At 41.5% G+C, this 18070-nt stretch overlaps 1 protein-coding gene across 1 annotated transcript in view; it reads right to left on the minus strand.

Annotated features, from left to right (window-relative positions):
* znf423 (zinc finger protein 423) overlaps positions 1 to 18070 on the minus strand; it is a 144510-nt gene that overhangs the window by 12417 nt on the left and 114023 nt on the right. The window contains exons 19-20 of the mRNA XM_037107494.1: positions 4184 to 4315; positions 1639 to 1754 (exon numbers count right to left, since the gene is read on the minus strand). Of these exons, the coding sequence (XP_036963389.1) occupies positions 1639 to 1754; positions 4184 to 4315 (248 nt within the window). The remainder of the gene's footprint in view (positions 1 to 1638; positions 1755 to 4183; positions 4316 to 18070) is intronic.

Raw genomic sequence — 18070 nt, forward strand, 5'->3', positions numbered from 1 at the left:
GATATCTTTAGTTACTTTTCGGATTACATACAGCATCAGAGCCAAAGCAGCACATTTTTATATCCATTTCATTGGCAATCTGATAAAAAAAACACTGATTCTAATAGTGAACATGGACAATCAGTGAACCACTAGTATACAGTATATCTATATGTAAAAATGTATCATGTACATATACTTTTGATACTTAAGTTTCACTTTTACCAAACTAATATTTTTACACAATATCTTTACTTTTACCCAAGAGTGCCTTTGGGTACAACACTCATTAAAAGGCATTAATATCACTAGCTGCAAACTTAACTGTATCCTTTTCTAAGGTGGACCTTGTAGTGTTGAAGAATGCAAGGCCATGGCCAAAGAAAATCTACTGGACAAAACATAGGGTTGAAATTAGGATAGTTCAACTTCTAGAGAACTTATATGAAACACAAATCGGGAATATTCCAGCATGCTAACCTTGGTTCATCTGGTGAAAGTAATGCATGAAAAAACATAGGATGTACTGTGAGCACGGTGATGGGCTGTGGTGCTTTTGCAGACTCCACTTAAAGATAGACTGCAGATTGTATTTGTCCAGATTGTATTCTTTTTTGTTCTTCTAGTAAAATATTATTCACATTTTCATCTGTGTAGTTGAACTGTAAAATACACAACCCAGAGAATGTATTTCAGATGAAGATATTCTCTCACTACTTCATTAATGAGGCATGTCGATCAGCTCGCTATGGCTTGCAGGAGGGCACCTGTCCTGGTTGACTGTGTCAATAAGTCACCCTCAAAACAAAGACACATATTGGAAGCAATACATTAAACCCATGTTTGTATTTCTAAGCATCAAAATTAATCCTAAACCCAGATGTATCATTCCTCAAGAGCTGCTGAATTTTTCTATTGAAGTTTTGTTGTAAATTCAAATAAGCTGCAGGCATACAATCTTCCACAACAATTATGCCATCTTTAACATACATCTCTGGCAGCAGCAGAGCAAAGCTACAGATTTCACCTTTAACAGGTGATATTTGACCTGCAGATTTTGCAGGGCGCTAGTCTGGTTCCAAAGAGCTACAAGAGACAAGGAATGGAGGAGGACATGAGGGTTTACTGTACATCATCAGAGATCTGGCCACAGCTGGCCAAGGACCTGCTCTTGGGTGACTTATATCCTCTCTTTCATATGCACATCCATGCACACACACATACACACAAATGTGTCTGGAACCTAATGACATGATGCTTGCCAGAACCCTGCTCCGGCCTCATGAGGAGAGATGGAAAGAGAGGGACAGAGGCAAGGAAAGAGGGAGACATACAACCATGAATAGAGGAATTGTGTGGAATGATGTACAGTAGCTGGGAGGGACTTTGGAAGCAGGTAGTGGGAAGGTTACTGTATACTGACGGATGGGTGAAAACCGAGGATGAAGGGAGGGTGCAATGACTGAGAGAGTGAGGGTGTAGAGGAAATCAGGAGCTCTGCTAAGGAAGTTGCCAGAAACTGTTTGTCCTATGTGGGTTTAGAGTTAACTTTCTCCTCTGCTGCACACAGTGATTTACCAATTAAATGCAGACAAAAGACTGTACACAGACACACAGTCAGGTGAAGGTCAGTACAGAGATAGAGTCAAAGAGACCGACCTGTAGCTCTGTCTGAAAGAAGAACTTCTGCGGACACTGGGAACAGTCGTAGATCTTGTCTTCTTGACCGTGGACGGCAAAAATGTGCTGCTGGAGCTTGTTGGCCTGCACAAACACTGGAGAAAAAAAAGATACAGCAAAAGTTAAACAGTGTTTCAGTCAGCAATGCTCATCAAGACATTTAAGATATTTCCACCAACCAACAACTTAGCAATCAGCTCAAGTGGACCTTCTAGATTTTCCTATTAGGCAAAAAGCTCAATTATCTTTAAACAAAAATCTAAAATTCTATACCCTCAATGTGTCATTTTCTTCTCATAGTATTGATCACGGTTTCAACCATTCTCTGATTTATGTTGAATTGCCACAGGGTGAGCCTCAGGGGTGCTGAATCATTCCAAAATCCTAAATCTGTGACCATGGCTGAATAGTCACTTGTTGCCCCTAGAAAAAACGTTAAATTGAATGTGTGTAGAAACTATGGATTCCAAATTAATGAGCGACAGGGAGATGAGTTGCCCACTTATCCTTTTCCAAGAGGATCTGTGATGCAACACAAATATTTGTTTCTTAATAAAAATGTAAGGGAAAGTGATTTCAGTATGTTTCAGAGCCATTTTAAGAGTTCAATGCAGATAGTGATGATTATCAGGATAATATTGTGAGTATCAGTATAAGTTCGGATAGGATAATAGTACACCATATGTAGCTTTGTTTATGGAACTGCAGATTCAGAATTCATTGGAGCATTGCCTTATTTACTGTTAGCAACCACACAGTTACAGTGAAAACATCAATATATGTAATAAACTATATAGTGTATACTGTACTGTTTGAACCAACCAATCAACCACATGGCAACTCAGTTTTCATTACAAGTAACCCAGCAAACACGCACACACACACACACACAAAGCAAATTAAGGGTTGACGTTAAATGAGGGAGCATATGGGTGAGAAAGAAAAGACAAAAGGGAGCGAGAGAGACAATGAGAGACAACAGGAAGAGCTGTCCTCAGGAGACCTTGTGATATTTATCAATAAATTATCGCTTCTTTTTTTAACTTCCGTTCCAGGGTTGTCTCATACACTTTTTCTCCTTCTTTCACTCCCCTTTGTTTCAGTAAACTTTTGGTTTTCGCTGTGTATGTGTATGTGTTGAATTATTAAGCCTCCCCATAGGAGTGGTGCCCATCTTACTAATTCATAAGCCACCAAGGAATAGAGTTAAAGTTTAAAGCGTTGCTGTGTACCTGGGGGGAAGGGGGAGGGCTACACAACACAACACAAACTCAACAACTGAGCGAGGGAAAGAGAGCGATGAAGTGACAGCAAGGGAGAGAAGGAGGGCAGAGAGAGAGAGAGAGAGAGAGAAAGAGAGAGAGAGTATGGGGAGGGAGAAAGCCAAGGTGCAGGCTTAGTTTCTTATAAACTCTGAACACCACAGGTCTAATTTGGTCATTCACCATTCTGTTTGGGGCCTCCAGTGGATTTCACAGATATGAAATACTTCATGAACTTCTGCACACACAGAATTTTGTCAGTGCTTCTTTAGCAGCAGCACCCTGCTGGAGTGTAACTCCCGTGGTTAGACATGTTAAAAAAATGAATATTCTGAATGCGATCTTAGTGTTTAGCCAAAAACAAAAATGGCACAGCCATTAGAGCATATTGACTCTATGTATCAAGGTGCAGGTAACCCAGAGAGAGCCATTTCTGCACCCTAAAATGTACTGGAGCCGGAGCTGCAGGGAAGATTTAAGAGCTGGAGCATGGCATTTTTACCGAGATACGACAGTGTTTCCCACATGTAGACTTTACCTGTACAGACTGTCCAGGTATATGTGGCAAACTATTTCAGTATTTATTTTTTTTACTTGTATTTTTTTCTATACGTTTTTGAGATGGTATTCCGAAATCTATTAAGTAGCTGACAATCTCCGCCTACTATACACCTCCTGTTTACTAACAATCACACATGTTCTGCAGAAAAAGAGAGAGAGAGATATCCTTTGGTATTTTGTCCTTCCTGTAAACACATTGGTTGTGAAATTTAATGTAATTTGGTACCACACTGGTTTCAATAGTTATGACAGTCTACGTCACTGACAACAAGCCTCCAAACGTGGCTCAACTGCTGTTGTCCAATCCATCAGGGATGGAAAAACCCAAAACACAAGGTGTGTTCTTGGCCAACATCATAGAGCATAGACAACAGACTTACTGAGCAGTTAAAGCACAAAGCAAACAGTCCTTGGTCAGATTATTAGTGATACTGCACGTAGTGATGCAAAATACACACAGAATAGTTTAGTTTAAAGTGAGTCCATCAGATCGTTCAGGCTAATTTGACATCCCTATTGTTTAGCAATAGTATGTTTATGTTCTTATGCTTTGGTGTAAAGTATGTATCATCATGTCCCTTTGTCCATTTAAAATGCAAAGCAGATTAGACATCAGTGAGTGGGAGTTATCTGTGCTCCTGTCCTTGAAGGTGAATGTGTGTTTTTGTGTTTGTGCGGGAATGTGTGTGTCTGTCTCTCACCTGTGAAGCAGACGGGACACTTGAAGGTACCTCCCATGCCTTCAAAGCTGTGCTCTATCAGGTGGCAGAGCAGCTTGGCAGGTGAATCAAACATCTGGTTACACAGCTTGCACTCGTGATTGATGCCCTCCTCTGCAAATAGGAGACAGACACGCATGTGTAGGCCGGGTTAAGCAACACGAAAAACAGGAACATATGACATCATTTTAGAACATTAATACAGCACTCATGGCAGATGTCTTGCACACTATACACACACACAGACACACACATACATTATACTGATATGTCAAAAAACTATTTATAGATAAAACAGAGGAGTAGCAGACAAAGGTAATAGGAAATGTGCTTATGATCATGCAGCAATGACAGGAGAATCAATAGAGGCGACGTGTAGTCAGTATCCAGTATCAACTCTGTCAAATGACAGTAATTCCCAAACTTTTTCTATGATGCCTCTCTTTGGAAACTGAAAATCCTTTAACCCAAAAGTTTATTGGAATATATTTTCATTTAATTTGACCAACATTGATTTTAAGGCTCTGCTACAAATCAGCTCCCCTTCCCCTGCTGCATGCTCTCCTTTCATTTTTCCTTCTCTGTTGAACTCTCCCCCAAACACTTACACACACCAATCCCAGTGCCACGTCTGCCCCAACTGGTAATTGCCTGTCCTCCCCACCGGGGCTGTGGATGATCTTCCCTTCCTATAGCCATCCTTCTTTCCCTCCCTCTGTCCTCGTTATCCCCCCCCCCCAACTGCAGTCACTCATCCATCCCTCACGTTGCCCCTTCCTCCCTCCATGTCCCCTTATCATCCCTCTTGGGTCATCACTGATTAATTTGTGTGGGCTCGGATTCAGGTCCCGCACCCCTTGTTACCTCTCTCCATATACTTCCTGCTCTTCTTTAGTCTGTGAATGTCTCTTTACCACCACAAGTGTCTATTCTCTATAAGACATTGTCAAACTTAGAGAGCATTTTTGAAATTCCAAGTGGAAACTCCTATAATCAATTTCTCTGATCATTTTTTTGATTTCAGTAGCTAAATGATTTTACACACCACATTTTGTCATCATATCATAAGTCACACTATTATACAAGCACTGCTTCAACATAAGAGACCAATGGGAGGCTAAGAGGGCTGAAACACACAAGAGACTGTCTGCAAAGCCATCCGTCCTCCTCATTCTCACTTGGGATAATACCAATGTTTATGTGTGTTTGTGTGTGTATATGTGTCTATTTTCAGAAGGTGTGAGTGACATCACAGCGCCCACGGTGGAAGGCCAGATGAAAGGTGGGCGTCATAAACACACACATGTACAAACACACACACGCACCCCTTGGCGATCAGGTCTCCCGCCTGTTGTCCTTATCACCATTGTACCATACAGGACCAATGCCCCAGTCGCCCACACACACACACACACACACACACGCACACCATAGGAGTGTACAGCCCGGAGAGATCAGATGGTGTCTTCTGCGGGCCAATCTGTAACCCCTTGTGGAGTTGCGCACACACACGCACACACATTAACACACACAAGCATGCATACACATACTGACTCAGAGATAGACACAGTCTGTGTCTTCTTCCCTTTTTGTCACTTATCTCATGCCCTGTAAGTGCGTATGTACACACACACACATTTAAACAGTCTGCACAACTTCAGCTGCAGGGCTGCGGGGGACCGTGGGGTTAATAACGTCTTCAATCATACATCCATGACACCCATACTGACTAACACACACACACAAACACACATACACAAAGATTCCTATCTCTCTTTGCCTCAAAGGCCGACACAAGGGTGCCCTAATCCCGTCTCAATAGCTGTGAGGGAGTGTGTGTGTGGTGGGTGCCACATGGGCTTATATGGATGAGATGGTATGCCCCATGGTCCTGGTCCCCAAAAATCCCTTGTTCACACACACAGACACACACACAAACCTCAAAGGCTGCTAGGTTGTGTGGGGCGCCAGTGTGTCCGAGACACACTGAGACAGATAGAGGTTCATTATCATTTACTAGGAGATTGAAACAGCAGGAGAGAGTCACATGGAGCGAGACACACTGAGAGAAAGAGGGAGACAGAGACGAGGGGGTGTACAGCACTACCAGCTTAATCAATCATATTTCATATTTCAATTATCACAAAAGCATTCCTTGTTTTGTTTCCTTGTTAACTGTTTCCCCTGGAAAAAAAATCGTACAGGAAAGAGAGAAATACTGAAATAGAGACAGAGAGTGAAGTGAATAAGTAATGCCTGAGTTTCAGTGTTCTCAGTGTTTGTATGAATGTTTGTGTGCATGTGTGTGTTTGGGGTCTCTGTAGAAAGTACCTTAATAGCTCATGCCCTCAATAAGGGCAACACTGTCTTTAGAAGTTGGCTTGCACTCTCCCACGCAGCCAGGATCAGAGAATGTGGTCAAACATTGGCTACCTTTATATGTACACAATGATGTGCCTATTAACCATAGCCCATGATCTTAGACATCCACACTGCCATGGAATATGATGTATGTGACAGAGTTACTGCAGGGTTGTTGCTGTAATTAGGAACAGAAAAATCACCAAGTGTATACATACTAGTTTATGGCATTTATATACTGTAAATGGTTTGAGTGGCTTCTATTGAAGTAAGTGAAACTAAAGCCCATAATGTCACTGTCATAATCATTGATTGATGTCTTTCTCATACTTGACTCATAAGGGAACTATCAACAGTCTACTCTTCTATTGTACTCCTCTATTGTTGTCAATTATAAATCCATATTGTGCTCTGTTTTTTTTCATAGACAAGCCATGTCAAAGAGGGCTGCAACTAATGATTAGTGTCATTATTTCATCAAATGTTTGGTCATTAAAATGTCAGAGATGCCACCCCAAATTCTTGAGCACAACAACTGATTTTGTTGAAGAGCCAACAGTTTAAAACTCGAATTATTAAAATATTATATAACAATTATCATTATCATAATATTTTTATGAATATAAAACTTAAAAGTCATAAAAAAAAACTCACATTTGACACTCTGGGATTTTTACTGAGAAAGTACTTTTATCAATAATCAGAACTGTTCTTGATTAATCAAGTGTTCATGACTTTTAATCAGCACCAACAAAATGTGGCTTTCTTTGTGTGCATCTGTATATAATCAGTCAGTGCAAGCATTTGTCATACAAACAGATGATGTCAGTGAACGCATCGGCCTTACAAAATGAATTTAGAAGCTAATTAACAGTCAATCAAATAGTGAAAGAGTAAAATAGAGTGAGAAAAATGAGAAAAGACAAAACTATAGTGTGAGAGTGAAAGAGAAAGAAAGACAGAGAGTGAATAAAAGGGAAAACAGTGAGGTGCAGAGAGATAATTGGGCTGTCCGGAACAAGGGCATGGAGAGAGGCCTCCAACGCCTGTGTGTGTGTGTGTGTGTGTGTGTGTGTGTCCCATGAAAGAGTTCTCTTTTCTGACAAATACATTGTTTTGATCAGTGTGTGTGGGGACCACAGTCTCTGTATGCTGTCCCTCTGAGACCCGGGCCGTGTGTGACCATGTGTGTGTGTGTGCATGTGACCCATAGTGAGATGACAGAGTCATAGAGCATCCTGCCGTTACGCTTTGTCTCACAGAGTGCATTTGATCCACCAGCGCACGCATGCACAAGCGTGCGCACACACGCATGCACACATACGCACGCACACACACACATACACACACCAGGAAGGCCTATGCTGGGACAGAGAACACAGGGGAGAGAGAGAGATGAGAAGAGGGAGAGAGGTAGGGTGAAGGTTAGGACTCAGAGTTTATTACCACACAACAGAAAATGAACTTTTTTTGTTTTTTTTAAGCACGTATAAGCACTTTTAGAGATTATAATGCATCTCTGTGGAAAATTGCTTAAAATTGTGTTTTATGGAGAAATCGTGGTCATTCACTGTAAAGGAGCATGCACACTTTGCGAACCCTTGCCCTCTCTTTTTCACACTGCAATCTTTACAAAATAAAAACAAGTTGAATCGATATTTCCTTATGACAAAGTTAGCATGAGACTATGAGCATTTTAAGCTGACCTTTCTTGACTGGTTGCTTTGCCAAAACTTGTGCTAACCAGTGCCCTAGTTGAGACATTTTGCTGATTCTCCACAGGGAATATAACAGCCTTGCATGGCATTTCTGCATAGAGCTCATGTACCCACTTTAAAGTGTTCACCATTGTCGGGGGCCTGTCTGTAATTGTCAACATGACATTTCATGTAGTGTTATTATTTTCACAGTGGGCAGCAGACAAAAAAGTAACACCATTCAACAGCACATCAGAGAGGGAGGCAGACGGAGACAGAGAGCAAGATGGAGAAAAGCAGCCTTTAAATATGACTGAGAGGGAGAGAAAGCTTGGCCCAACTCCAAAGCTATGTTCCCTCTTAACTGAGCAGCGGACGAAGCCACACATACAGGTAATTGGTGGGTGGCTGCTGCGCATCTGTAGAATTACTGATGAGGTTTTACCTCAGAGGGAACAGAGAAAATACAGGAGGAAAAGAGGAAACAAACAATGTGAGGACAGAATGCAATGTAATGTGTGTGGACGGACAGGGAGCGAGGGAGGACACAGACAGAGGAGTCCATACTGCAGTTAGACTTACCATTACAATTCTACTATCAACACTGTTACACTGACACACACCCTTCATTGCACATGCTCTCAGTCTCATTCTCTCTCGTTACCCTCCTCTCTCTCTCTCTGCTAATTGACCAGCGGAGAGGGACCAGGTGGCATCATCCCCATCTCACACACACACACACACACACACACGCACACACCTCTTAACCCTTTCTTAGTCTTGGCTAGGACTCTCCTTTGGGTGCCTAGCCTCCACAAGCCTCAACCTCTCACCCTCCCTTCCCCTTTCTGTCTCTGTACAGGATGCTGGAGGTCCCTCGGGTGTCTACCCCCTATTACGGCCCGTCCCTGCTCCTGTCAACCCCCTCCATCCCCAAACTCTGTGAGGCTGCTTGCGTGTTAATGTGAATGAGCAGTAGAAAGTGTGTGTGTGTGTGTGTGTGTGTGTGTGCGTGTGTGTGTGTGTGTGTGTGTGTGTGTGTGTGTGTGTGTGTGTGTGTGTGTGTGTGTGTGTGTGTGTGAGGTCCCATGCGGCATTGAGGCCGTAAACCAAGCCAGGCGATTGATGGCGAGGACAGCAAGGGAGAGAGAGAGAGAGAGAGAGAGAGGACTGAGGGCTGATGGGATGGATGGAGGCAGAGTAACAGAGGCGTTGGGTGAAGGAACGAGTGCAGCAAAGAAGAGAGCAGTGGACGGAAGGAGGAGGAGTAAGCACCTCTCTGGGGGGCTCGCTCAAGGTGTGTTTCCATGGCAACCAGGGGTGGGGGGGTGGGGGGGCTCTGATGCGGGGGGAGTGAGCTTGACCCATTGGTAGTGTGGGGGCTGGAGAATACACACACACACACATACAACCTGCTGCAGTGCTGGAGGGGTCCCAAGAGTGCCCCCACCTTTACTCACCCTCTCCCTCTCCCTCTCTCTCTCTCTCTCTCTCTCTCTCTCACACACACACACACACACACACACACACACAGAAAGAATGCTGCAGTGCTGAGGTCCCGCGAGTCCCCAACACCCACACACACTCTCCCTCCCTCCTCTTATCTTCCATTTTCCCTCTCTGTTTCCATCACACTCTGTGTGAGGTAATTGTTAATATTTTCATCATTTGTTTACTCCTTATCTACTGTGTGGATTTTTACATTCAGCTGAATCAAGATGGGAGGTAAAGCTACCCCCCTTTCAAAACAGAACAATCTCATATGATGCACTCTACTGAAACAGCCTGCTTTTGAGTCAGTCGTTTTGGTCTACAGTCAGAGGTTCGTCTGTGGTCATCACCTTGGACGAAAATTCCAATCTATAACTTTAACTCCATCTTTGCTTTACGACAGAATTAAAGACAAATGACAAATTGCAAGATTGTGACAGGTCAGACAACACACATATAACCCATTTATGTTGACTCTATATTGCACTGCTCTGAAAGCTAAGGAAAAAATGGACGACAGACAATCAAGTTGACAACTATTGGTCAAAAAATATTACTGACTACCTACGCTCCTTTAACCCCTCAAGAGGGTTAGTGATAAAAATATCCAGCTAATCTACAAGATGACATCACTCCTATCATCTGATCCTTCAACCCTGGCCACATTCCTCATTAACACATCTGACATTATCCTATAATAAATATTTCCGGTCGAAACACAAACGCGCACGCATGCACATACACACACTTACAGTGTTGGCAGACACAGGCAGCATATGGTGATAACCAGTTTGTGTTTGTGTGTATAATGAAAGGAAGCACAAATTGAGCATATTTGTGTGGCACACAAGTGCATGTGTATCTTGGAAAGAGATTGTGTGTGTGTGTGTGTGTGTGTGTGTGTGTGTGTGTGTGTGTGTGTGTGTGTGTGTGTGTGTGTGTGTAGCAGCTTGGATTTTCCCTATCAGATTACATAACAGTAGGAAGCTGGAGCGCTCTGTCCTGTAGTAGCCAAATGCCTTCTCACTTACACACATGCACATGTGCACACACAAAAACGACACACACATATACACATCTTACAATATCATCATGTCTCTATGTCTCTGGTTATTGGTTATCTATGGCATATATTTACATTATAAATAAAATGTTCACAAATCAAAACATTACTTTCAAGCCTTTGGTGAGGTGTAATAATAGATTCGGAGTAACACACACATACAATGTCTTATTTATTTTTGGGTTTAAATGACTTCCTGTTTACAACATACTGTATGTCAATGAATGAATAAAAAAAACAGACAAAGAAGAGGTGTGCAGATAGATGGATGGTGTGGTGGAAATTTCTGTCAATAAAAGAGTAAAGTCAGATCTGTCTTTTCAGTAAGTTTAATCCAACCATCTGCAGATGGACTCACCACACAGTCAAATTCATGAGCTGAGTGAATGAGCCCCGAGTAAAGGAGTGTTCACAATTTATACACAGATATCAACAAGGTCAGGGGAAGTGACAAGCACTCTCAGTGCCAGCAGTGATTAAGCTACACACATACGTGCATACGGCTATCCCAATCAGACAGGCTTCTCATCGACACAAGACATAAAGTTAAAACTTCATGACGCATGACCTGGGACTCTGTGCGAAGCATAAAATTATCAGACATAAAACATAAGACAAGAGGGCGACTTTCTATCTGAGTTTTGGCTGGTTCGTGACTCTATTACAATCATATAGGGCAGAGGTTAGGTGTTCATACATTTGATTCAACAAAATAGTTCAAAATTCATCAACCCATAATGAAAAGGAATTTTTCCATCACAATGGGAAGCTGCATGTACTTTTTTTTAATCATCTTTTGTTTTTAAAGGTGCACTGTATAGTTTTGGGATGAAATTTGAACCAGTGGAGAAAATTCGTTATTGATTGATTTTTTTTCTTTATAACTAAATAAACTAAATAAACAAAGTCCCTTCATTTAATGACTTGAAAAAACTGAATAAACAAGCTGACCTTAAAAGGCAACACAGTTTCATACTGTTTGACTTTGTTTAATTATGTGGCAGACCCTTCCAACTTTCTAGCTTTAAACAGTGTTCTGGGTACATTATTTCCTCTGAGAACAGCTTGTTTATTCAGTTTTGGAAAAAAGTAATATTTCTGAGATTGTATTATTACCTTGTCCATATTGTAAATATTAAAGTTCTGAGTTGTGTTCTCCAAAATTACACAGGGTCTCTGTGTTCAAAGCTGTGATTTTGTGAAGTCTGAATCTAACTTTACAGCAGATCAGATAGAATATACAGGAAACCTATAACCAATATAGCCGTACATACTGTCATTGGTCAGTGGTACTTAGGGATGGATGGACACTTTCAGCTATTAACTTTTGATATTCTATTAACAAATAAATGGCTAATTATCATGGTTCAACTTGAGGTTTGTTAAAAACCTTTGTCATCATCTGAGAGCTTGTGTTGCTGTCTGATTTGAGTTTGGGATGACTACTTGTGAAACTGTGCCTAGTGGCATCTCCGAACCCCCAAATCAGAGCAATTACATTTGCCAATAAAATTTTATTACAACTGAAATGATTGATATTGAAAACTACAAAGAGCAAGACCTTGATGGGAGGGTAACTGAGAACGCAAAGAAACCACTAGAATAACTACAGCATATGAAACATTTCAAAATGTCACCCTAACCCTAACACCCCCTCCACTGTTTTTATGACAGGATCATTAAGCCACTGAACCTTTGTCATCAATAAGACTATTGTGCTCTGAACTGCAAGAAAACAAAGAATGGGTCTCCAACTGCAGGGAGCAAGTAGATGCTGAAACATCACATGAAAGTGCATTTAGACACACACACACATCCTTTTGTTCATAAAAATGAAAAAACACACCAGCACAATAACTTCAGTGTCACCTAGAGAGCACTTGAACCTAACAATGAGCAGCTGACATGTACGTCTTGTATTATCGTACGTAATGAGACTTTAATTAATATTCAAACAGGAGAGGTGCACACATCATCGCTCTGGCCTTGGAATCATCGCTCAGGACTTTCACAGGAAAACAGGGAATTACTGTTTCCACCAATAAGTGTGTGGAAAGCCGTTAACACGCACGCGTGTACTCAAACACACACCTCTTTTTAGCTCGTTAGCAGGGATGAGAGTAATAAATGCAGAGTATATTTGTGTTTAGAATCTTAATTGAAAGCTTGAAAGTGGCCAGGAGGGAATAAGCCTAATCACTGTGTGTGAATAAACCATCAACACACAAACCCACGTGAGAGGACAGACAGACAGCCTCGCACACACACATGCTTGCCACTCCCTAGGATAACATTTAAAACTGAAGTACCTCTCTTTCTCTACTCATCTGTTCCGTCCTTCTCTCTCTCCGTTGTCTGTTTCAACTCCTCCTTCCTCCACACTCACTCCATCCTCCCATCTGTTTACATATGTAAAACACAACTACAGCCCCCTGGATGCACATCAGCAGTATGTGTATGCGTATAAATCAGTTTGTGTGTTTGTGCTGGTTAAAGCTATAGTAGATATCCATGAGGAGTTATAAAGGTGTTTATGGTGGGTCAGGGTATGCCCTAATTAATTGCAAGTATTTTTCTTTTTACTAGAGGTGTTTTTCATTCAGTAACTGGTGTTGCTGGGAATTTATCTTGTGCGTTGCACAGGATAGCAGATATCAACAATTTCAAGATTTCAGTTTTAACCAAAGGTTTGTTTGTAAGCCTGCAATAGCCAACCTCTAGAGAAAAATCTACATGGAAATAATGAGACACACACCCCACTTGAATCACTTGTGCAACTTTTTTTCAGTAGACTGGATAATCTAGTTGCAACTTGCATTTAAAGGTTACTCTATACTGAAGAGACACAGACAAAGACACATACACAAAAACACACACTTGAAGAAGAATGAGGGAGATAGAGGGAGATTTGAATGCCAGATTTAGGTGTAAGGTGGATCAGCCCACCGTGGTGCAATAGATTACAACACAAACAGACACACACGCGCACACAATCAGCCGCTCAGCCAGGTTAGCAAGCATGTCTGTATCCAGGGCTAATCACCACGGCAACCATAATCAAGGCTCTGATCTAGTTGTCAAGGTGATGCAGAGAGGGTCACCCCTGACTTTCTTTCCTTTTCTCTGAATGATTAAATCATTTTGTTTTGGAAACAAGTTCAATTTTTTCAAACACTAAAGTTTGTAATACTGTGTGTGTGTGTGTGTGTGTGTGTGTGTGTGTGTGTGTGTGTGTGTGTGTGTGTGTGTGTGTGTGTGTGTGTGTGTGCATGTGTGCATGTGAGTGATGTGCAGAGAGAGTAAGGAAAAGGTTGGGAGCAAGAGAGAGCAGAGATGTGATGTGTTGATTAACGATTCAATACTCGTTCCTTTTTTGGTGCTAAATCTAACCACTGTGTTCATTCGTGAGTGTATTTACCTACCTCTATCTAATCCTATCCTGCTGTTTACTACTGGTGTGTGTGTGTGTGTGTGTGTGTGTGTGTGTGTGTGTGTGTGTGTGTGTGTGTGTGTGTGTGTTTCTTTAATCTGCTCTCCCAGGGGGACTCAGAGGGAGCTAGCAGGCTTATCCCCGCTGCATCTCCCAAATACCACTAAAAAGCCAATCTCCATTCCACAACAACAACATCAACACACACACACACACACACACACACACACACACACACACACACACACACACACACACACACACACACACACACAGAAAACACACAAAAACAGGAGAGAAAGGCTGGAGAGACATGATTAATTTTACTCTAAAACTCATGCACAAACGTGTCATATTGCAATCACATATAATAAAGCAGCTAGGTTTCAATGCTCTCTGAGTGATATTTAGGCATGTTGCAAAATAAACCACTCTGTTATTCACTTTACAGTTCATGCTTTACAATTTAAAAAGAATAAAATCAAACACAGACTGTAGCAACACGATTTAAAGTAATTAACTGATGATAATTTGCCCCAAATTTAAATTCAAGTGAAATAAATCAATCAATTAAATGTAAAATTCTAGACAGTGTTGTTTTACACTGCAACACTGGAATAGAAGCTGCACTAAAAATATTCAAACTTCAAAACTGGAATACTGGATTAGCAAAGGATTACTTTACATATACATAAAAGCCGCACTTTGTAATATATTGGGGCTTTCGTGCTTGTCCACATCTCATTCTGCGAGACGATAAAACACAACTTGTAAACCTGACAGAGGAAGAAGAGGGAAGAAGGGAGCAAGAAAGAGGAGAAGAGCAGAGCCAATAAGAGCTCACAGCAGGATGCTAATAATGCAGCTCCAGCTGTACCAGTTAACCTGCAAACTGCCCATCTGGACCCAGAGAGGGACAGACAGGGAGATATATATGGAGAGACAGACAGAGATAGAGGGGAGGAGAGAGTGATACAGAAAAGGGAGAGAGTAGAGAAAGGTCTCAACCTTCAGTTTATTAAATATTTAAAAATATTAATAGGTTGTTGAACAGACCAATACCCCAAAATATTCTATATATTCATGATGAAACACAGAAAAGAAGCAAATCTGCACATGTAAAAAGCTGAAAACTGTAGTTTGGAGTGGCTTTTTGGTTGCACATTTCACAAGAGATTGATGAAATAAACAAAATTGTATTGATCGATTAACTGTTTCACTACAAATACAGGAGTTACACTGGGTGCCTGTCTTTATTTCATCTTCCTCTTGTTTGTCTCTAGTTGAATGTGATGAATTACAATAAATTCATTCATTATCTTGTCGAATTAAAACAAATATTCAAGTAAAGGAACACAAAAAGAGCTAAACAGAAAGAGAAAGACAGAGTGAGAGGAAGCGCACCACATCCTCAGCTGTACTGGGGTGGACAAGTGGACTTGTACATACTCACATACACACACACAGTAGGAGTGACCTTGGTCCAGCCTGTCTGTCCTCGCCCCCTGCCCTGGCCAGCTACATCCCCCACCGAGCCACCCTGCCTGTCTCTCTCTCTCACATGCGCACACAAACACACACCACAGTGCCATACCAGGCCGTGCCAAACCGAACCACGCTGTGGTCATAGAAACAATACAACAAACAGACTAGGAGAGACCAGAATAGCAGGGTACAGAGCAGAAAAGAATAGAAAAGTAAGGGGAGGGTAAAACTAGAGGGGTTTTTTTTTCCATTCCAAAAAACGCACACTTCCAAAACACACTCAACTTCAACACAAAAGAGACACACAGCTAGCCAACTCTAACCCTCCCTAAAGCACAAATGCATCGCCTACACACACACACACACACAGAAACACACAAAGCGGTAGCATGCTAATGAAGACAGTAAATCACTACTAGGTCATGTGTGGAAAAGCCTGCCAGATACCTGCAACCATGGCTAGAGACCTCCCTCAGCCACACACTGTGTATGTGTGAGTGTGTGTGTGGGTGTGTGGGTGGGTGAGCAAGAGAGATGGAGGATGCCTGTTGGCTGTAAACATGACTGCTACGAGAAAACAGAGCAAGCACTGAAGAGGCACAAAACGGTAAAACACACAGTATCTATCAACAGTGAACGATTGTACATAGTTCACTGTGAAAATTCTGTCTTCATGGTGCCAAAGACGAGCTGCAAAAACACCAGGAAGAACAAATGTAGAGGAAGTCAACAAAGTCAGCAGGACGTTGTAAGAAACGGCTCTTTTTAAACAGTTTGAAGATGGGAAAAGATGCTTAATATGCCACATGTGTTCCTCTTTTCCTCTCAGCATTTGTCTTACTTTGTGGCAAAATGAACAAACCCCAGTAACTGATCTCAGCAGGTTAGTTATTTTTACATCGCTGATTCACAGAACTGAAGACAATTCATTCCAAAACAAGGGGCAGACACACCTCAAACTCTTAAGAATTATATGGGGGCACTGAGTCAAAGCCCTTATCCTGCAAGACTTACACAAGGGATTATTTCTTCCAATGTAGGTATCTGTGTGTATGTGTGTGTGCATCCAATCTGTCCTAAGAACAGCTAATCAAGCTTATAGTGAAAAGACATCTCCAGCTGCGTGGACCAGGTAATGATCAAGCTCACAAGGAGCACAATCACCCCTGAATCACCCAGGCCGACATGGTGACTCTTGTAAAGAACCACACCGCTGAGATGACCTGGTCTGAACAGAGATCAGTGGCACAGTTTCAAAGGTTGAGCATCCTATAAACTGATTATATTACCCATGAATTACTAAACATTGATAATTTGGTGTGTAAAGTGGTGTGTGGTGGCTTATTTCCTGTCACAGACTTCACGACAGGCAAATGGCAGAGAGCACAGTAAACTTTGACCAACTGTAGCATAAGCTTCATATTTACAGTGATGGATTACCTAGAGAAAAAGTGCTGGTGTGTTTCATCTTATTCAAACTGGATGAAACACAGACAATGAGATATGGCGTTGAGACATTTCCAGCACAGCTACAATTGAGTTTACCTGGAGAAAAATTACACCTGTCAACAACACTAACTGTAAATGTCAGGGTGTAATGGCAACCCCTAAAAATCTAAGAGCAAGGGGTTTCTTTCTACACTCACCACTTTGCACCTTCAACAGTCACAGTGAGACATGAGAGAGAAAAGAGACGCCGTAGACACACTAAAACTGCTTTTGCTTACTGTTCCTACTGCCACCATCAGTGATCTCTCGATCTGTAAGGAATGTCTTTATTCAGCTTTAACATATAATGGAATAAACTCATCCATTTTGAGATATGTATTACAATGCATATGACGTGCATATATAATCTACAATTGACTTTTAGCTTTCAAACATGGCATGCATGAACATCATCAAGTGGCAAGTTTAATTAACAAACATTCAAATGTTTACTGTATGCTAAAGAGACAGAATGTACAGTCACTGCAAAAATAATATTTTTCAACGCACTGCATTTGAGTAATAATATAATAGCACCTTTGTGCTCTCACACACACCCATCTCACACAAAAACACAAGTACACACACTTCTCACTTCTGTCAGCCTCAAATACAAACAAATAAATAAATGAACACAAAGTTATTAATTATTCTGAGGCAGGAATCAAATATACATGTGTCTAGAGATTTGTTTGTGTGTGTGTGTGTGTGTGTGTGTGTGTGTGTGTGTGTGTGTGTGTGTGTGTGTGTGTGTGTAAGTGCATGTGTGGGAGTGTGTAGACTTATAAAAAAGAATCCCCAAAGATAGATGGAGAGGCAGACCAGCACAGCAACTGACGGATAAGACAGACAGA

The sequence above is a fragment of the Acanthopagrus latus genome, chromosome 8, assembly GCF_904848185.1.
Source record: "Acanthopagrus latus isolate v.2019 chromosome 8, fAcaLat1.1, whole genome shotgun sequence".
NCBI classification, from domain to species: domain Eukaryota; kingdom Metazoa; phylum Chordata; class Actinopteri; order Spariformes; family Sparidae; genus Acanthopagrus; species Acanthopagrus latus.